The sequence below is a fragment of the Rana temporaria genome, chromosome 4 (genome assembly GCF_905171775.1).
Source record: "Rana temporaria chromosome 4, aRanTem1.1, whole genome shotgun sequence".
Lineage (NCBI taxonomy): Eukaryota > Metazoa > Chordata > Amphibia > Anura > Ranidae > Rana > Rana temporaria.
In genome coordinates this window covers 479,884,000-479,906,899 of record NC_053492.1, presented here as the reverse complement: position 1 = coordinate 479,906,899, position 22,900 = coordinate 479,884,000, and the positions used below count along the sequence as shown (strand labels likewise).

The following is a 22,900-nucleotide window of genomic DNA, read 5'->3' as shown; positions in this document are numbered from 1 at the left end:
TATATTTGCAAATTTGCAAATTAGAGAATTTGGAAATTAAAAAATTAAAAAATTAAAAAAAATCTAAAATCGGAACTAATAATTATTATTATTATTATTATTATTATTATTTATTATTATGATTTTTTTTACATTCCATTTGTTTAGATGCGGCATTCGTAAATTTTCAAATTTAGAAATTCGAAATTTCTGAATAATAACTAACTAATAATAACTAACTATTAAATTATAGGTATTGGAATTTCATTTTAAATGTGTCTGTTTATGAACATAACGAATACGAATTTATTCCAAAGATACTAATTATCCGAAAAAAGAAAACGTAACTTTGGAAAAATTTGAATTTGTTATGTTCTATGTTCTATTTGTTTAGATGCGGTTTTCGTAAATTCAAAAATTCATACATTAGAAAAATAGCAAATTCGAAAATGTGAAATTCCAAATATTCAGAAATTCGGAAATCCAAAAATTTCAGAATCAAAAATAATTATTTTTATTATTATGAATTTGTTACGTCCCATTCGTTTAGATGCAGTGGGGCAGATTCAGGTACCTGCGCGCCAAGTTACGGCGGCGCAGCGTATTGTATTTACGCTACGCCGACCCAACTTACAGGAGCAAGTGCAGTATTCACAAAGCACTTGCTCCTTAAGTTGCGGCGACGTAGCGTAAATGGGGCCGGCGTAAGCGCGCGTAATTCAAATGTGGAAGGGGGGCTTGTTTTATGCTAATGTGTGATTACCTGACGTGATTGACGTGTTTTACGAACGGCGCAGGCGCCGTCCGTGTACATATCCCAGTGTGCATTGCTCTCAAGTACGCCGCAACGACGTATTGGTTTCGACGTGAACGTAAATTACGTCCAGCCCTATTCGCGAACGACTTACGCAAACGACGTAAAAAATTCAAATTTCGAAGCGGGAACGACGTCCATACTTAACATTGGCTGCGCCTCCTAATAGCAGGAGCAACGTTACGCCGAAAAAGCCTTATACAAACGACGTAAAAAACTACCGCCGGGCACACGTCCGTTCGTGAATCGACGTAACTAGGTAATTTGCATATTCTACGCCGAAAACAACGGAAGCGCCCCTAGCGGTCAACGTAATATTGCACACAATTATATGCCGCCGCATTCAAGTTACGTCGGCGGAGGAAGCCTATTTTTTAAGCGTATCTGCCTTTGAGAATCGGCGTAACGATAGGCCGGCGCAGATTTCAAATTACGGCGGCGTATCTGGAGAGACGCCGCCGTAAAAGCTACCTGAATCTGCCCCAGTATTCGTAATTTCGTAAATTTGTAATTTGACAATTTGCAAATACGGAAATTTCAAAATCCCAAAATTCTAAAATTCAAAAATCGGAAATAATTATTATTATTATTTATTATTATGTTGCATAATTATTTTGTATTATTTTATATAATTCATTGCATTCCATTTGTTTAGCTGCGGTATTCATAAATTCGTATATTTGCAAATTAGAAAATTCGGAAATTTAAAAAATCCGAAAATTTAAAAAATCTAAAATCGTAAATAATTATTATTGTTTATTATTATGATTATTTTATGTTCCATTTGTTTAGATGCGGTATTCATACATTTTCAAATTTAGAAATTCTAAAATTCTAAATAATAACTAACTAATAATAACTAACTATTAAATTATAGGTATTGGAATTTCCTTTTAAATTTGGCTGTTTATGAACATAACGAATACAAATTTATTCCAAAGATACTAATTATCCGAAGAAAGAAATCGTAACTTTGGAAACATTTGAATTTGTTATGTTCTATTTGTTTAGATGCGGTTTTCGTAAATTCAAAAATTCATAGATTAGAAAACTAGCAAATTCGGAAATGTGAAATTCCAAATATTCAGAAATTCGAAATCCAAAAATGTTAGAATCAAAAATATTTTTTTTTATTATTATTTATTATTATGAATTTGATACGTCCCATTCGTTTAGATGCAGTATTCGTAATTTCGTAAATTCGTAATTTGAAAATTTGCAAATTCGGAAATTTAAAAATCCCAAAACTCTAAAATTAAAAAATCGGAAATAATTATTATTATTATTTATTATTATGAATTTGTTGCATTCCATTTGTTTAGCTGTGGTATTCGTAAATTCGTATATTTTCAAACTAGAGAATTCGTAAATTAAAAAATTTGAAAATTCTAATAGCTGGATTCAGGTAGGGCAGCGCATCTTTCAGGCGGCGTAGCGTATCGCATTTACGCTACGCCGCCGTAAGTCAGAGAGACAAGTGCTGTATTCACAAAGCATTTGCCTCCTAAGTTACGGCGGCGTAGCGTAAATGGGGCCGGTGTAAGCGCGCCTAATTCAAATGAGGATGAGGGGGGCGTGTTTTATGTAAATGATTGGTGACCCGACATGATTGACGTTTTTTACGAACGGCGCATGCGCCGTCCGTGGACATATCCCAGTGTGCATTGCTCCAAAGTACGCCGCAAGGACTTATTGGTTTCGACGTCCAGCCCCATTCATGGACGACTTACGCAAACAATGTAAAATTTTCAAATTTTGACGCGGCCATACTTAACATTGGCTAGGCCAGCTATTTGTTGGAATAACTTTACGCCGGAAAACGCCATACGTAAACGGCGTATCTTTACTGCGACGGGCGCACGTACGTTCGTGAATCGGCGTATCTAGTCATTTGCATGTTCTACGCCGAACTCAAAGGAAGCGCCACCTAGCGACCAGCGTATATATGCACCCTAAGATACGACGGCGTAGGAGACTTACGCCGCTCGTATCTTAGCCTAATTTAAGTGTATCTGGTTTCCAGAATACGCTTAAATTTACGACGGCGCACATTCAGAGTTTCAACAGCGTATCTACTGATACCCCGGCGTAAACGTCATTGAATCTGGCTATAAAAATGTAAAATCGGAAATAATTATTATTATTATTGTTTATTATTATGAATTTTTTACGTTCCATTTGTTTAGATGCGGTATTCGTAAATTTTCAAATTTTCTAATTTAGAAATTCTAAAAATAACTATTAAATGATAGGTATTGGAATTTCCTTTCCAATTTGGCTGTTTATAAACATAATGAATACGATTTTTTTTCCAAAGATACAAATTATCAGAAATAACGAATGTCATCGTTGTTCTTGATATTAGTAGGAATATAACCCCTGATATAAAAATCCTTTATTTTATTTTTTTAATGGTTTCAGTTTAAATGTATAAAGCATAGTGGGCCAGATTCACGTAGAATCGCGGCGGCGTAACGTATCGTAGATACGTTACACCGCCGCAAGTTTTCATCGCAAGTGTCTGATTCACCAAGCACTTGCGTGAAAACGTACGCCGACGTAAGCCCGCGTAATTCAAAGGGGCGTGTGCCATTTAAATTAGGCGCGCTCCCGCGCCGGACCTACTGCGCATGCTCCGTTTTGAAATTCCCGCCGTGCTTTGCGCGAAGTGACGTCATTTTTTCGAACGGCGACGTGCGTAGCGTACTTTCGTATTCCCGGACGTCTTAAGCAAGAAAACATTTTTTGGAAATTCGACGCGGGAACGACGGCCATACTTTAACATGGGCTGTGTAAAGTTAGGGCAGCTAAAACGACGACTAACTTTGCGACGGGAAACTAGACTAGCAACGACGTAACGAACGCGAAAAACCGTTGTGGATCGCCGTAAAACCTAATTTGCATACCCGACGCTGGAATACGACGCAAACTCCACCCAGCGGCAGCGGCGGCCGCGGTATTGCATCCTAAGGTCCGACGGTGTAAGACAATTACACCTGTCGGATCTTAGGGATATCTATGCGTAATTCTATGAATCCGCCGCATAGATACTCTGAGAGAAACGCCGTCGTATCTCTTCTGTGAATCTGGCCCAATGCTTCTATGTAATTGTATGCATCCATTTTTTATGTATTTATTTATTTATTTTGAACAGAAAATTAATTATGCGGAAGACTGGAAACTGCTCACTATCTTCATTGGAGGAAATGATCTGTGTGCGATCTGCAACAACCCAGTAAGTGACGATGACACCTAAATGACTCTAAGGGGCACGGAGGAGCTAAGGGGGGATATGATCTCCATGTATAAATACATAAGGGGGATAAGCACCGATCCCTTGGTTCTACCCCCTACCCACCTCCAAGCACCGATCCCTTGGTTCTACCCCCTACCCACCTCCAAGCACCGACCCTTGGTTCCATTACCTACCCACCTCCAAGCACCGACCCTTGGTTCTACCCCCTACCCACCTCCAAGCACCGACCCTTGGTTCCATTACCTACCCACCTCCAAGCACCGACCCTTGGTTCCATTACCTACCCACCTCCAAGCACCGACCCTTGGTTCCATTACCTACCCACCTCCAAGCACCGACCCTTGGTTCCATTACCTACCCACCTCCAAGCACCGACCCTTGGTTCTACCCCCTACCCACCTCCAAGCACCGATCCCTTGGTTCTACCCCCTACCCACCTCCAAGCACCGATCCCTTGGTTCTACCCCCTACCCACCTCCAAGCACCGATCCCTTGGTTCTACCCCCTACCCACCTCCAAGCACCGACCCTTGGTTCCCTTACCTACCCACCTCCAAGCACCGACCCTTGGTTCCATTACCTACCCACCTCCAAGCACCGACCCTTGGTTCCCTTACCTACCCACCTCCAAGCACCGACCCTTGGTTCCATTACCTACCCACCTCCAAGCACCGACCCTTGGTTCCATTACCTACCCACCTCCAAGCACCGACCCTTGGTTCCATTACCTACCCACCTCCAAGCACCGACCCTTGGTTCCATTACCTACCCACCTCCAAGCACCGACCCTTGGTTCCATTACCTACCCACCTCCAAGCACTGACCCTTGGTTCCATTACCTACCCACCTCCAAGCACCGACCCTTGGTTCCATTACCTACCCACCTCCAAGCACCGACCCTTGGTTCCATTACCTACCCACCTCCAAGCACTGACCCTTGGTTCCATTACCTACCCACCTCCAAGCACCGACCCTTGGTTCCATTACCTACCCACCTCCAAGCACCGACCCTTGGTTCCATTACTTACCCACCTCCAAGCACCGACCCTTGGTTCCATTACCTACCCACCTCCAAGCACCGACCCTTGGTTCCATTACCTACCCACCTCCAAGCACCGACCCTTGGTTCTACCCCCTACCCACCTCCAAGCACCGACCCTTGGTTCCATTACCTACCCACCTCCAAGCACCGACCCTTGGTTCCATTACCTACCCACCTCCAAGCACCGACCCTTGGTTCCATTACCTACCCACCTCCAAGCACCGACCCTTGGTTCTACCCCCTACCCACCTCCAAGCACCGACCCTTGGTTCCATTACCTACCCACCTCCAAGCACTGACCCTTGGTTCCATTACCTACCCACCTCCAAGCACCGACCCTTGGTTCCATTACCTACCCACCTCCAAGCACCGACCCTTGGTTCCATTACTTACCCACCTCCAAGCACCGACCCTTGGTTCCATTACCTACCCACCTCCAAGCACCGACCCTTGGTTCCATTACCTACCCACCTCCAAGCACCGACCCTTGGTTCCATTACCTACCCACCTCCAAGCACCGACCCTTGGTTCTACCCCCTACCCACCTCCAAGCACCGACCCTTGGTTCCATTACCTACCCACCTCCAAGCACCGACCCTTTGTTCCATTACCTACCCACCTCCAAGCACCGACCCTTGGTTCCATTACCTACCCACCTCCAAGCACCGACCCTTGGTTCCACCCACCTCCCAGTACAACCCCTTTTAGACAATACAGGGACAAGTATCAGTTTGCAGTGTTTGGGACTTGGAAATAATAACAAGAAAAACAAGAAAACAGGTCCCCCACAGTCAGCAGCAATACACCCCCCCCTCAGCAACAATAGAACTGCACAGCAAAATACCACTCCAGCAACAATAAGCCCCCAGCAGCAACAGCAGATCTCCCAGCAGCTAACACACATAGACTCTCCAGCAGCCAGCAACAACAGACCCCTTAATCAACAGTAGATCTCTTCCAGCAACAAATGACCCCCCCCCCCCAGGAATAAAACATCCCCTTAGCATTAACAATAAACCGTCACACAAAAATAGATCCCCTCCAGCAAAAAGAAAATCCCCCAGTAGCCGGCATCTATAGCCCCCCCATCACACCCCAACACCCATTTCCAATTGCACACATGAGTGCTGGAGGTGGCGGAACGGCGTTCCCCCTCGTTCCCTGGCTGTCCCTAACTCTAGATGTTCTCATTGGACCAAAGGGGGTCCGGGATCTCGGCTACACAAGTAAAATCTAATCTGCCTTCCTATCTATTTACTAAGGTTAGCAGCCTAAGGATTAAAAATCCGATCGTTGACTGAGAGCGTTCCGCTCCAAACTCAAATGTGATCGGGGGATGAATGCTGCAAGTTGATTTATAATATCGCTCATAAATTTGTTTTATTGGTTTTCATCAGATCTATCATTCCCCGGAACAATTTGTCTACCGAATCAAACAGGCCCTGGACTACCTGAAGCAAGAGGTACCGATCTCCTCCTGTCTACGATCTCCTCCTGTCTACGATCTCCTCCTGTCTACGATCTCCTCCTGTCTACGATCTCCTCCTGTCTACGATCACCTCCTGTCTACGATCTCCTCCTGTCTACGATCACCTCCTGTCTACGATCACCTCCTGTCTACGATCTCCTCCTGTCTACGATCTCCTCCTGTCTACGTATCTCCTCCTGTCTACGATCTCCTCCTGTCTACGTATCTCCTCCTGTCTACGTATCTCCTCCTGTCTACGATCTCCTCCTGTCTACGATCACCTCCTGTCTACGATCTCCTCCTGTCTACGATCACCTCCTGTCTACGTATCACCTCCTGTCTACGTATCACCTCCTGTCTACGTATCTCCTCCTGTCTACGATCTCCTCCTGTCTACGATCTCCTCCTGTCTACGATCTCCTCTTGTCTACGTATCACCTCCTGTCTACGTATCACCTCCTGTCTACGTATCACCTCCTGTCTACGATCTCCTCCTGTCTACGATCTCCTCCTGTCTACGATCACCTCCTGTCTACGTATCTCCTCCTGTCTACGATCACCTCCTGTCTACGATCTCCTCTTGTCTACGTATCACCTCCTGTCTACGATCTCCTCCTGTCTATGATCTCCTCCTGTCTACGATTCCCACCTGTCTACGTATCTCCTCCTGTCTACGATCTCCTCCTGTCTACGATCTCCTCTTGTCTACGATCACCTCCTGTCTACGATCTCCTCTTGTCTACGTATCACCTCCTGTCTACGTATCACCTCCTGTCTACGATCTCCTCCTGTCTACGTATCACCTCCTGTCTACGTATCACCTCCTGTCTACGTATCTCCTCCTGTCTACGATCACCTCCTGTCTACGATCACCTCCTGTCTACGTATCTCCTCCTGTCTACGATCTCCTCCTGTCTACGTATCTCCTCCTGTCTACGTATCTCCTCCTGTCTACGATCTCCTCCTGTCTACGATCTCCTCTTGTCTACGATCACCTCCTGTCTACGATCTCCTCTTGTCTACGTATCCCCTCCTGTCTACGTATCACCTCCTGTCTACGTATCACCTCCTGTCTACGTATCTCCTCCTGTCTACGATCACCTCCTGTCTACGATCACCTCCTGTCTACGATCTCCTCCTGTCTACGTATCACCTCCTGTCTACGATCTCCTCCTGTCTACGTATCACCTCCTGTCTACGTATCACCTCCTGTCTACGTTCTCCTCCTGTCTACGTATCACCTCCTGTCTACGTATCTCCTCCTGTCTACGTATCACCTCCTGTCTACGTATCTCCTCCTGTCTACGATCTCCTCCTGTCTACGTATCACCTCCTGTCTACGATCTCCTCCTGTCTACGATCTCCTCCTGTCTACGTATCACCTCCTGTCTACGTATCACCTCCTGTCTACGTATCTCCTCCTGTCTACGTATCACCTCCTGTCTACGATCTCCTCCTGTCTACGATCTCCTCCTGTCTACGTATCTCCTCCTGTCTACGTATCTCCTCCTGTCTACGATCTCCTCCTGTCTACGATCTCCTCCTGTCTACGTATCACCTCCTGTCTACGATCTCCTCCTGTCTACGATCTCCTCCTGTCTACGTATCACCTCCTGTCTACGATCTCCTCCTGTCTACGTATGACCTCCTGTCTACGATCTCCTCCTGTCTACGATCTCCTCCTGTCTACGTATCACCTCCTGTCTACGATCTCCTCCTGTCTACGATCTCCTCCTGTCTACGATCTCCTCCTGTCTACGTATCACCTCCTGTCTACGATCTCCTCCTGTCTACGATCTCCTCCTGTCTACGATCTCCTCCTGTCTACGTATCACCTCCTGTCTACGATCACCTCCTGTCTACGATCACCTCCTGTCTACGTATCACCTCCTGTCTACGATCTCCTCCTGTCTACGTATCACCTCCTGTCTACGATCTCCTCCTGTCTACGATCTCCTCCTGTCTACGATCTCCTCCTGTCTACGTATCACCTCCTGTCTACGATCTCCTCCTGTCTACGATCTCCTCCTGTCTACGTATCACCTCCTGTCTACGATCTCCTCCTGTCTACGATCTCCTCCTGTCTACGATCTCCTCCTGTCTACGTATCACCTCCTGTCTACGATCTCCTCCTGTCTACGATCTCCTCCTGTCTACGTATCACCTCCTGTCTACGATCTCCTCCTGTCTACGTATCACCTCCTGTCTACGATCTCCTCTTGTCTACGATCTCCTCCTGTCTACGATCTCCTCCTGTCTACGTATCTCCTCCTGTCTACGATCTCCTCCTGTCTACGATCTCCTCCTGTCTACGTATCTCCTCCTGTCTACGATCTCCTCCTGTCTACGTATCACCTCCTGTCTACGTATCACCTCCTGTCTACGATCTCCTCCTGTCTACGATCACCTCCTGTCTCCGATCACCTCCTGTCTACGATCTCCTCCTGTCTACGATCTCCTCCTGTCTACGATCTCCTCCTGTCTACGATCACCTCCTGTCTACGTATCTCCTCCTGTCTACGATCTCCTCCTGTCTACGTATCACCTCCTGTCTACGATCTCCTCCTGTCTACGATCACCTCCTGTCTACGTATCTCCTCCTGTCTACGTATCACCTCCTGTCTACGATCTCCTCCTGTCTACGATCTCCTCCTGTCTACGATCTCCTCCTGTCTACGATCTCCTCCTGTCTACGTATCTCCTCCTGTCTACGATCTCCTCCTGTCTACGTATCACCTCCTGTCTACGTATCACCTCCTGTCTACGATCTCCTCCTGTCTACGATCACCTCCTGTCTCCGATCACCTCCTGTCTACGATCTCCTCCTGTCTACGATCTCCTCCTGTCTACGATCTCCTCCTGTCTACGATCACCTCCTGTCTACGTATCTCCTCCTGTCTACGATCTCCTCCTGTCTACGTATCACCTCCTGTCTACGATCTCCTCCTGTCTACGATCACCTCCTGTCTACGATCACCTCCTGTCTACGTATCACCTCCTGTCTACGTATCACCTCCTGTCTACGATCACCTCCTGTCTACGATCTCCTCCTGTCTACGATCTCCTCTTGTCTACGATCTCCTCCTGTCTACGTATCTCCTCCTGTCTACGTATCTCCTCCTGTCTACGATCTCCTCCTGTCTACGATCACCTCCTGTCTACGATCACCTCCTGTCTACGATCTCCTCCTGTCTACGATCACCTCCTGTCTACGATCTCCTCCTGTCTACGATCTCCTCCTGTCTACGATCTCCTCCTGTCTACGATCTCCTCCTGTCTACGATTCCCACCTGTCTACGATCACCTCCTGTCTACGATCACCTCCTGTCTACGATCACCTCCTGTCTACGATCTCCTCCTGTCTACGTATCTCCTCCTGTCTACGATCTCCTCCTGTCTACGATCACCTCCTGTCTACGTATCTCCTCCTGTCTACGATCTCCTCCTGTCTACGATCACCTCCTGTCTACGTATCTCCTCCTGTCTACGATCTCCTCCTGTCTACGTATCACCTCCTGTCTACGATCTCCTCCTGTCTACGATCACCTCCTGTCTACGATCTCCTCCTGTCTACGATCACCTCCTGTCTCTGATCTCCTCCTGTCTACGATCACCTCCTGTCTATGATCACCCCCTGTCTACGATCTCCTCCTGTCTACGATCACCTCCTGTCTACGATCTCCTCCTGTCTACGTATCACCTCCTGTCTACGTATCACTTCCTGTCTACGATCTCCTCCTGTCTACGATCTCCTCCTGTCTACGATCTCGTCTTGTCTACGATCTCCTCCTGTCTACGTATCTCCTCCTGTCTACGTATCTCCTCCTGTCTACGATCTCCTCCTGTCTACGATCTCCTCCTGTCTACGATCTCGTCTTGTCTACGATCTCCTCCTGTCTACGTATCTCCTCCTGTCTACGATCTCCTCCTGTCTACGATCACCCCCTGTCTACGATCTCCTCCTGTCTACGATCTCCTCCTGTCTACGATCTCCTCCTGTCTACAATCACCTCCTGTCTACGATCTCCTCCTGTCTACGATCTCCTCCTGTCTACGATCTCCTCCTGTCTACGATCACCTCCTGTCTACGATCTCCTCCTGTCTACGATCACCGTTCTACGATCACCTCCTGTCTACGATCTCCTCCTGTCTACGATCTCCTCCTGTCTACGATCACCTCCTGTCTACGATCTCCTCCTGTCTACGATCTCCTCCTGTCTACGATCTCCTCCTGTCTACGATCTCCTCCTGTCTACGTATCTCCTCCTGTCTACGATCTCCTCCTGTCTACGATCGCCTCCTGTCTACGATCTCCTCCTGTCTACGATCTCCTCCTGTCTACGATTCCCACCTGTCTACGATCACCTCCTGTCTACGATCACCTCCTGTCTACGTATCACCTCCTGTCTACGATCTCCTCCTGTCTACGTATCACCTCCTGTCTACGTATCACCTCCTGTCTACGATCTCCTCCTGTCTACGATCTCCTCCTGTCTACGATCTCCTCCTGTCTACGATCTCCTCCTGTCTACGATCTCCTCCCGTAAGAGAATGCGACGAACGCACGTACCTTCGTGGATCGCCGTAAACAGTTAATTTGCATACCCGACGCGGAAAACGACGCAAACTCCACCCAGCGGTCGCCAAAGTATTGCATCCTAAGATCCGAATTTCTTCATCAAATTTAAGTCCATATATATTGCGCTACATGGGCCAGATTCACAAAAAAAGTACGCCGGAATATCTGCTGATACTCCGGCGTATTTTCAAATTTGCCGCGTCGTATCTTTATTTGTAATTCACAAACAAGATACGACGGCTTTTGGCTAAGATCCGACAGGCGTACGCCTGACGGCTTTACGCTACGCCGCCGCAAGTGCTTTGTGAATCAAGCACTTACAACGAAAACTTGCGGCGGAGTAACGTAAAGGGGATACGTTACGCCGCCGTAATTGTTCGTGAATCTGGCCCCATATTTTTTGTAAAAAAAATAAATAAAAATCCCAATAAGCGTTTATTGATTAGACAAAAAAAATAATTGTTTTGTTTCATTCTTTAACATAAATTTGTTTAATTCCTCGGAATTTGACGTCCTTTTTCCCCACAAATAGAGATTTCTTTTTGGTGGTATTTGATCACCTCTGCGTTTTTTATTTTTGGCGCTATAAACAAAAATAGAGCGACAATTTTGAAAAAAATAATCAATTTTTTTTGCTATTATAAATATTCCCCAAAAATATATAAAAAAAATAAAAATTTCCCTCAGATACGTATTCTTCTACATATTTTTGGTAAAAAAAAACACGCAATAAGCGTTTATTGATTGGTTTTGCGCAAACGTTATATATAGCGTCTACAAAATAGGGGATAGTTTTATGGCATTTTAATTATTCATTTTTTTTACTAGTAATGGCGGCGATCAGCGATTTTTATCGTGACTGCGACATTGCGGCGGACACATCTTTTGACACATTTTTGGGACCGTTCACATTTATACAGCGATCAGCGCTATAGATATGCACTGATTACTGTAAAAATGACACTGGCAGTGAATGGGGGTTAACCAGTAGGGGGGCGCTGAAGGGGTTAAGTGTGTCTTAGGGAGTGATTCTAACGGTTAGGGGGCGTGGTTACGAGTGACACGTCACGGATCGCTGCTCCCGATGACAGGGAACAGACGATCAGTGACATGTCAGGGGAAGGGCGGGTTGTTGTTGTGTTTACACTGACACCTCCCCGTTCTTCAGCCCTGTGACACAATGGCGGGACCCCGGCGGACATCGAGTCTGCGGGTCCCGTGGGCACGGAGCTCACGCCGGGGTCGTGTGCAGTGATCCGTGCACGACCACGCTGCGGCAAATTAAACGCCGATTTGCCCAGCCGTGCCATTCTGCCGACGTATAAGGACGTGCGGCGGTCGGCAAGCGGTTAAAAGGCACGTCACACAAGTCAGTGGCCCAGATTCAGGTAGCCTTGCGCAATTTTTACGTAGGCGCAGGGCACCGTTTTTGCCCTGCGCCCCCGCAAATTTTCTGCGCTACCCGCGATTCACGGAGCAGTAGCTCCGTAAATTGCGTGGGCGCTCCGGCAAAATGCCCGGCGTAAGCGCGCGCAATTTAAATGATCCCGTAGGGGGCGGGAATCATTTAAATTAGGCGCGTTCCGGCGCCGAGCGTAGGGCGCATGCTCCGTCGGGAAAGTTTCCCGACGTGCATTGCGGCAAATGACGTCGCAAGGACGTCATTTGCTTCAAAGTGAACGTGAATGGCGTCCAGCGCCATTCACGATTCACTTACGCAAACAACGTAAAATTTAAACCTCGCGACGCGGGAACGACGGGTATCCTTAGCATTGGCTGCCCCTGCTTTTAGAATGTGCAGCCTTACGCGAAATCCGACGTACGCAAACTACGTAAACTGCGTACGCAGGGCTCGCGTAACGTTGTGAATCGGCGTTAGTATGCAATTTGCATACTATACGCTGACCACAACGGGAACGCCACCTAGCAGCCATCGCAAGAATGCAGCCTAAGATATGAGGGCATAAGAGCCTTATGCCACGCAGATCTTAGGCTGCAGTCGGCGTAACGAGGTTCCTGAATCAGGAGAAGTCATTACGCCGGCGCAAGTAAGCAATTGCGCTGCGTAACTATGGTTACACAGGCGCAATTTCTACCTGAATCTACCCCAGTGTGTTTATATTATCTGGAGTAAGCAATGTGGTACAGGGGAACCTTGGTTTAAGAGTAACTTGGTTTGAGAGCGTTTTGATTTGCGAGCAACTTTTTTTTTTCATTCTGACTCGGGTTGCGAGTGTCGACTCTCCCTCGCTGCATTAGTTTTACTCGTCTACTTTTCTCTCTTCAGGTTCCAAGACTGTTTGTGAATTTGGTGACTATTCTGGATATTATACCATTGAAGGGCCTGTATGACGATGAGAGAACTCACTGTCCCCGGAGAATGATGAGGTGAGGAAACCTCAGTACCCGTGTGACCCCCTGACACTTGGGGGTCCCAGAACAATGACACCCTGACACTTGGGGTCCCAGAACAATGACACCCTGACACTTGGGGGTCCCAGAACAATGACACACTGACACTTGGGGGTCCCAGAACAATGACACCCTGACACTTGGGGGTCCAGAACAATGACACCCTGACACTTGGGGGTCCCAGAACAATGACACACTGACACTTGGGGGTCCCAGAACAATGACACCCTGACACTTGGGGGCCACAGAACAATGACACCCTGACACTTGGGGGTCCCAGAACAATGACACCCTGACACTTGGGGTCCCAGAACAATGACACCCTGACACTTGGGGGTCCCAGAACAATGACACACTGACACTTGGGGGTCCCAGAACAATGACACCCTGACACTTGGGGGTCCAGAACAATGACACCCTGACACTTGGGGGTCCCAGAACAATGACCCCCTGATACTTGGGGGTCCCAGAACAATGACACCCTGACACTTGGGGGTCCCAGAACAATGACACCCTGACACTTGGGGGTCCCAGAACAATGACACCCTGACACTTGGGGGTCCCAGAACAATGACACCCTGACACTTGGGGATCCAGAACAATGACACCCTGACACTTGGGGGTCCCAGAACAATGACACCCTGACACTTGGGAGTCCCAGAACAATGACACCCTGACACTTGGGGGCCCCAGAACAATGACACCCTGACACTTGGGGGTCCAGAACAATGACACACTGACACTTGGGGATCCCAGAACAATGACACCCTGACACTTGGGGATCCCAGAACAATGACACCCTGACACTTGGGGGTCCCAGAACAATGACACCCTGACACTTGGGGGTCCCAGAACAATGACACCCTGACACTTGAGAGTCCCAGAACAATGACACCCTGACACTTGGGGGTCCAGAACAATGACACCCTGACACTTGGGGGGCCAGAACAATGACACCCTGACACTTGGGGGTCCCAGAACAATGACACACTGACACTTGGGGATCCAGAACAATGACACCCTGACACTTGGGGGTCCCAGAACAATGACACCCTGACACTTGGGGATCCAGAACAATGACACCCTGACACTTGGGGGTCCCAGAACAATGACACCCTGACACTTGGGAGTCCCAGAACAATGACACCCTGACACTTGGGGGTCCCAGAACAATGACACCCCGACACTTGGGGGTCCCAGAACAATGACACCCTGACACTTGGGGGTCCAGAACAATGACACCCTGACACTTGGGGGTCCAGAACAATGACACCCTGACACTTGGGGGTCCCAGAACAATGACACCCTGACACTTGGGGGCCCCAGAACAATGACACCCTGACACTTGGGGGCCCCAGAACAATGACACCCTGACACTTGGGGGTCCCAGAACAATGACACCCTGACACTTGGGGATCCAGAACAATGACACCCTGACACTTGGGGGTCCCAGAACAATGACACCCTGACACTTGGGGGTCCCAGAACAATGACACCCTGACACTTGGGGGTCCCAGAACAATGACACACTGACACTTGGGGGTCCCAGAACAATGACACACTGACACTTGGAGGTCCCAGAACAATGACACCCTGACACTTGGGGTCCCAGAACAATGACACCCTGACACTTGGGGGTCCAGAACAATGACACCCTGACACTTGGGGGTCCCAGAACAATGACACCCTGACACTTGGGATCCCAGAACAATGACACCCTGACACTTGGGGGTCCCAGAACAATGACACACTGACACTTGGGGGTCCCAGAACAATGACACACTGACACTTGGGGGTCCCAGAACAATGACACCCTGACACTTGGGGGCCCCAGAACAATGACACCCTGACACTTGGGGGGCCAGAACAATGACACCCTGACACTTGGGGGTCCCAGAACAATGACACACTGACACTTGGGGGTCCAGAACAATGACACACTGACACTTGGGGATCCATAACAATGACACCCTGACACTTGGGGGTCCATAACAATGACACCCTGACACTTGGGGGTCCAGAACAATGACACACTGACACTTGGGGGTCCAGAACAATGACACCCTGACACTTGGGGATCCCCAGAACAATGACACCCTGACACTTGGGGGTCCAGAACAATGACACACTGACACTTGGGGGTCCAGAACAATGACACCCTGACACTTGGGGGTCCCAGAACAATGACACCCTGACACTTGGGGTCCCAGAACAATGACACCCTGACACTTGGGGGTCCCAGAACAATGACACACTGACACGTAGGGATCCAGAACAATGACACCCTGACACTTGGGGGGTCCCAGAACAATGACACACTGACACTTGGGGTCCCAGAACAATGACACACTGACACTTGGGGGTCCAGAACAATGACACACTGACACTCGGGGTCCAGAACAATGACACCCTGACACTTGGGGTCCCAGAACAATGACACCCTGACACTTGGGGGCCCCAGAACAATGACACCCTGACACTTGGGGGTCCAGAACAATGACACACTGACACTTGGGGATCCCAGAACAATGACACCCTGACACTTGGGGGTCCCAGAACAATGACACCCTGACACTTGGGGGTCCCAGAACAATGACACCCTGACACTTGGGGTCCCAGAACAATGACACCCTGACACTTGGGGTCCCAGAACAATGACACCCTGACACTTGAGGATCCAGAACAATGACACCCTGACACTTGGGGGTCCAGAACAATGACACACTGACACTTGGGGGTCCAGAACAATGACACCCTGACACTTGGGGGTCCAGAACAATGACACACTGACACTTGGGGGTCCAGAACAATGACACCCTGACACTTGGGGGTCCAGAACAATGACACCCTGACACTTGGGGTCCCAGAACAATGACACCCTGACACTTGGGGGTCCAGAACAATGACACCCTGACACTTGGGGGTCCCAGAACAATGACACTGACACTTGGGGGTCCCAGAACAATGACACCCTGACACTTGGGGGTCCCAGAACAATGACACCCTGACACTTGGGGGTCCCAGAACAATGACACCCTGACACTTGGGGGTCCCAGAACAATGACACCCTGACACTTGGGGGTCCCAGAACAATGACACCCTGACACTTGGGGGTCCCAGAACAATGACACACTGACACTTGGGGGTCCCAGAACAATGACACCCTGACACTTGGGGGTCCAGAACAATGACACCCTGACACTTGGGGGTCCAGAACAATGACACCCTGACACTTGGGGGTCCAGAACAATGACATCCTGACACTTGGGGGTCCAGAACAATGACACCCTGACACTTGGGGGCCCCAGAACAATGACACCCTGACACTTGGGGGTCCCAGAACAATGACACCCTGACACTTGGGGGTCCCAGAACAATGACACCCTGACACTTGGGGGGTTCAGAACAATGACACCCTGACACTTGGGGGTCCCAGAACAATGACACCCTGACACTTGGGGGTCCCAGAACAATGACACCCTGACACTTGGGGGTCTAGAACAATGACACCCTGACACTTGGGGGTCCCAGAACAATGACACCCTGACACTTGGGGGCCCAGAACAATGACACCCTGACACTTGGGGATCCAGAACAATGACACCCTGACACTTGGGGGTCCCAGAACAATGACACCCTGACACTTGGGGGTCCAGAACAATGACACCCTGACACTTGGGGGTCCAGAACAATGACACCCTGACACTTGGGGGGGTTCAGAACAATGGCACCCTGACACTTGGGGGTCCCAGAACAATGACACCCTGACACTTGGGGGCCCAGAACAATGACACCCTGACACTTGGGGGATCCAGAACAATGACACCCTGACACTTGGGGGGGTTCAGAACAATGGCACCCTGACACTTGGGGGTCCCAGAACAATGACACCCTGACACTTGGGGGTCCCAGAACAATGACACCCTGACACTTGGGGGTCCCAGAACAATGACACACTGACACTTGGGGGTCCCAGAACAATGACACCCTGACACTTGGGGGTCCAGAACAATGACACCCTGACACTTGGGGGTCCAGAACAATGACACCCTGACACTTGGGGGTCCAGAACAATGACATCCTGACACTTGGGGGTCCAGAACAATGACACCCTGACACTTGGGGGCCCCAGAACAATGACACCCTGACACTTGGGGGTCCCAGAACAATGACACCCTGACACTTGGGGGTCCCAGAACAATGACACCCTGACACTTGGGGGGCCCAGAACAATGACACCCTGACACTTGGGGGTCCCAGAACAATGACACCCTGACACTTGGGGGTCCCAGAACAATGACACCCTGACACTTGGGGGTCTAGAACAATGACACCCTGACACTTGGGGGTCCCAGAACAATGACACCCTGACACTTGGGGGCCCAGAACAATGACACCCTGACACTTGGGGATCCAGAACAATGACACCCTGACACTTGGGGGTCCCAGAACAATGACACCCTGACACTTGGGGGTCCAGAACAATGACACCCTGACACTTGGGGGTCCAGAACAATGACACCCTGACACTTGGGGGGGTTCAGAACAATGGCACCCTGACACTTGGGGGTCCCAGAACAATGACACCCTGACACTTGGGGGCCCAGAACAATGACACCCTGACACTTGGGGGATCCAGAACAATGACACCCTGACACTTGGGGGGGTTCAGAACAATGGCACCCTGACACTTGGGGGCCCCAGAACAATGACACCCTGACACTTGGGGGCCCAGAACAATGACACCCTGACACTTGGGGGCCCAGAACAATGACACCCTGACACTTGGGGGATCCAGAACAATGACACCCTGACACTTGGGGGATCCAGAACAATGACACCCTGACAGATTTTAGGGCCTTTCATTGAAGGAAAGATCGAATGTTCTGAGGAACGATCTTTCTATGAATGTTCCGATCTTCTGGCCGTCTGTGAAGAAGTAATATTGTGTCTCTTGGCAGTGCGCTGTGTGACTGTGTGGTGGATTATCCGGAAGGCTCAACGGAAATCGAAGTTCTCAGAAGTTTCAATAAGCAGTACAAGGTAAGCGTGCGAAACAAATCCCAACATTCGCCCTTCATTAGAGGGAAAGTCCCATGTGTTTCCAAGATCCGGAGGAGACTTTCATATGTTTGCTGTTCCATATTCTTCTTCTTGTATTCTGTACTTATTACTTACTATTGGATCTTTCTGCCGCCTTTGACACAGTTGACCACCCGCTCCTCCTCCAAAATATTCCACCCGCTCCTCCTCCAAAATATTCCTCCCGGTCCTCCTCCTCAACATGTTCCACCCGCTCCTCCTCCTCAACATGTTCCACCTGCTCCTCCTCCAAAATATTCCTCCCGGTCCTCCTCCTCAACATGTTCCACCCGCTCCTCCTCCTCAACATGTTCCACCCGCTCCTCCTCCTCAACATGTTCCACCCGCTCCTCCTCCAAAATATTCCACCCGCTCCTCCTCCTCAACATGTTCCACCCGCTCCTCCTCCAACATATTCCACCCGCTCCTCCTCCAAAATATTCCACCCGCTCCTCCTCCTCAACATGTTCCACCCGCTCCTCCTCCAAAATATTCCACCCGCTCCTCCTCCAAAATACTCCACCCGCTCCTCCTCCAAAATACTCCACCTGCTCCTCCTCCTCAACATGTTCCACCCGCTCCTCCTCCTCAACATGTTCCACCCGCTCCTCCTCCTCAACATGTTCCACCCACTCCTCCTCCTCAACATGTTCCACCCACTCCTCCTCCTCAACATGTTCCACCCACTCCTCCTCCTCAACATGTTCCACCCGCTCCTCCTCCTCAACATGTTCCACCCGCTCCTCCTCCTCAACATGTTCCACCCACTCCTCCTCCTCAACATGTTCCACCCACTCCTCCTCCTCAACATGTTCCACCCGCTCCTCCTCCTCAACATGTTCCACCCGCTCCTCTTCCTCAACATGTTCCACCCGTTCCTCCTCCTCAACATGTTCCACCCGCTCCTCTTCCTCAACATGCCACAAATGCCACCAGTGTGCTGCCAGTTTGCCCCATAAATTGCCACCAGTGTTCTGCCAGAGTGTGCCCATCGATTGCTGCCAGTGTGCTGCCAGTTTGCCCCATCAAATGCCACCAGTGTGCTGCCAGTTTGCCCCATCAAATGCCACCAGTGTGCTGCCAGTTTGCCCAATAAAATGCCGCCAGTGTGCTGCCAGCTTGCCCCATCAAATGCCACCAGTGTGCTGCCAGTTTGCCCCATTAATTGCCACCAGTGTTCTGCCAGAGTGTGCCCATCGATTGCTGCCAGTGTGCTGCCAGTTTGCCCCATCAAATGCCACCAGTGTGCTGCCAGTTTCCCCCATCAAATGCCACTTGAGTGTTGGCAGTTTGCCCAATCAAATGCCACCAGTGAAAAGCCCCCCCACCCCCGCCGGCACTTTCCTATCTCGGGTCAGCGCTGTCCTTCGAGTCCTCCATGTGTTCTCCCTTCTCTCGTCCTCTTCCGTCTTCTGCTAGGACACAGTGATGCTGTGGCGCTGTGATTGGACACCTGCTAGGCGTCCAATCACATCGTATGTCGCTTCAGCCAATCAGGTGACGGGTATCACAGACCCGGTGCATCTGATTGGCTGAGAGGCGGGTCTGTGTTAGGTAAACGATGTATTCGCTTCCTTAACCCAGCACTGTGTAAGCAGTGAACACACAGCAGTGCGCCCGCTGCTTACCATTTTGGAAGCCTATTAGAGCCTCTGGCTCTAATCAGGCGCTTCCAAAACACACCCGCTGCTGTAATTCATATTCCCAGCGCCCGACAAGGGGCCGGACACCTGAACAGGGGGCGGCAGCGGCGACAATGGATAGATTCATGCAATGCCTGAATCTATCTATTGTGGATTGAGGGGTGCAGGAGAGAGGGGGGCGGAGCTCCTGCGCCCTCTATAGATGCACTGCCACTGCTACCTAATCATGGGCCACTTGATAGCCTTGCATGGCTTCCAATACCACCTCCATGCTGACGACCCGCAAATCTCTGTCTACTTCTCCCCTTCAGTCTTCTCGTGATTCACTCATTTCTCACTATGGATGAGTGTATAGACCACCTATGTACTGAAATGTATGGCTACAAATTGGGATAAAAGTCCGACTCTTAGTAGTTCTCTATTGTCTGTATGGGGACGCCAGACAAGTTTCGTCCCTGTGCGTACCTCTTGAGGTTTGGGGGGGTCTCTCTATTTTCCTCCTTTTTGCTCCATATCATTTTCTTCAGCACTAGAGGAGAAATGAAGGTTAAATGTCACAATGTCCTTTCAGGAAATGACCCACCAGTTGGTGGGCACCGGATTGTACGACACCGCCGAGGATTTCACCGTCGTCATTCAGCCGTTTTTGGAAAATCTGGAGATTCCTGTAACTCCGGTAAGTAACTCTGACGTGATAGGAGGAGGCGGCTGAATCCCTCCAAATGTCAGACACTTTTCTATAGATTGTATCCAATGGCAGATCTCTCATCTCTAGGACACTACTTATATAAGTTATAGGGGGGATTCTGTTTTATTGTTTAAACCAAGGGGTCTCCTAATTATGGCCCGGGGGCTACATCTGGGCCACCACAATATTTTACCCGGCCCACAGCAATAATGATGTGTTGGGGGGGCTTCTTGAGCAAAAGAGTGACTGAGATGGAAGGGGAGCTTTGATGTCATGGGGCCTTCTCGTGTGAGGAAGAAGAGTGTGTGTGTGGGGGGGGGGGGGTGTGAAGGAAGGACCTCTCATGTAAAGAGGGGACCATTTTGAAAAGGGAGGATCTATGATGAAAAGGTGGAACTCTGATGTAAAGGGGGGAGGACCTCTGATGTAAAGGGGACCTCTGATGTAATGGGTGGAGGACCCCTAATGTGAAGGGAGGACCTCTGATGTAAAGGGGACCTCTGATGTAAGGGGTGGAGGACCTCTGATGTAAGGGGGACCTCTGATGTAAAGGGTGGAGGACCCCTAATGTGAAGGGAGGACCTCTGATGTAAAGGGGACCTCTGATGTAAGGGGTGGAGGATCTCTGATGTAAAGGGGACCTCTGATGTAAGGGGTGGAGGACCTCTGATTTAAGGGGGACCTCTGATGTAAGGGGGACCTCTGATGTAAGGGTTGGAGGACCTCTGATGTAAAGGGTGGAGGACCTCTGATGTGAAGGGTGGAGGACCTCTGATGTAAAGGGTGGAGGACCTCTGATGTAAGGGGTGGAGGACCCCTAATGTGAAGGGAGGACCTCTGATGTAAAGGGGACCTCTGATGTAAGGGGTGGAGGACCTCTGATGTAAAGGGGACCTCTGATGTAAGGGGTGGAGGACCTCTGATGTAAGGGGGACCTCTGATGTAAGGGGGACCTCTGATGTAAGGGTTGGAGGACCTCTGATGTAAAGGGTGGAGGACCTCTGATGTGAAGGGTGGAGGACCTCTGATGTAAAGGGTGGAGGACCTCTGATGTAAAGGGTGGAGGACCTCTGATGTGAAGGGTGGAGGACCTCTGATGTAAAGGGTGGAGGACCTCTGGTGTAAGGGGTGGAGGACCCCTAATGTGAAGGGAGGACCTCTGATGTGAAGGGTGGAGGACCTCTGATGTGAAGGGTGGAGGACCTCTGATGTGAAGGGTGGAGGACCTCTGATGTGAAGGGTGGAGGACCTCTGATGTGAAGGGTGGAGGACCTCTGATGTGAAGGGTGGAGGACCTCTGATGTGAAGGGTGGAGGACCTCTGATGTAAGAGGTGGAGGACCTCTGATGTAAAGGGGAACTCTGATGTAAAGGGTGGAGGACCCCTAATGTGATGGGAGGACCTCTGATGTAAAGGGTGGAGGACCTCTGATGTGAAGGGAGGGCCTCTGATTTAAAGGGTGGAGGACCCCTAATGTGATGGGAGGACCTCTGATGTAAAGGGTGGAGGACCTCTGATGTAAAGGAGGAGGACCTCTAATGTAAAGGGGGAGGACCTCTGGTCTTTGGGGCACTACAGTATTCCACCAATTGATACCAATGATGGAGCACCGTTCCCTACTGGCACCATCAGTGGGGCACTTTTCTACTTTTTGATACCAACAATGGGGCACTATTGCACCCATTAAACCCAATGATGGGGCACTGATGCCGGAGCATTTTCTACTCCCAGCGGACACAATCCGGTCCCCCTAAAGCCTGAAAGACAGTAATTTGCTTGGAGAGTTTGGAGATCCCCGTCCTAGACTACAGAATTCTCTTTCTTAGATGGAATGTGAGTGTGGCGGTGAAAACCGCATAGAAATGACTTTCAGGTAAAATAGATAATAACATAAAACTAATAAAAATACACCAAAGTCCCATCGATTCCCTCCAGCGG

The 22,900-nt window shown here is 49.6% G+C and overlaps 1 protein-coding gene across 1 annotated transcript in view; it reads left to right on the top strand.

The window, feature by feature from the left end:
* Positions 1–22,900, top strand: part of PLB1 (phospholipase B1) — a 202,450-nt gene that overhangs the window by 76,391 nt on the left and 103,159 nt on the right. The window contains exons 17-21 of the mRNA XM_040347863.1: positions 3,948–4,028; positions 6,488–6,553; positions 13,425–13,525; positions 18,511–18,592; positions 20,846–20,950. Coding sequence (XP_040203797.1) covers positions 3,948–4,028; positions 6,488–6,553; positions 13,425–13,525; positions 18,511–18,592; positions 20,846–20,950 — 435 coding nt within the window. The remainder of the gene's footprint in view (positions 1–3,947; positions 4,029–6,487; positions 6,554–13,424; positions 13,526–18,510; positions 18,593–20,845; positions 20,951–22,900) is intronic.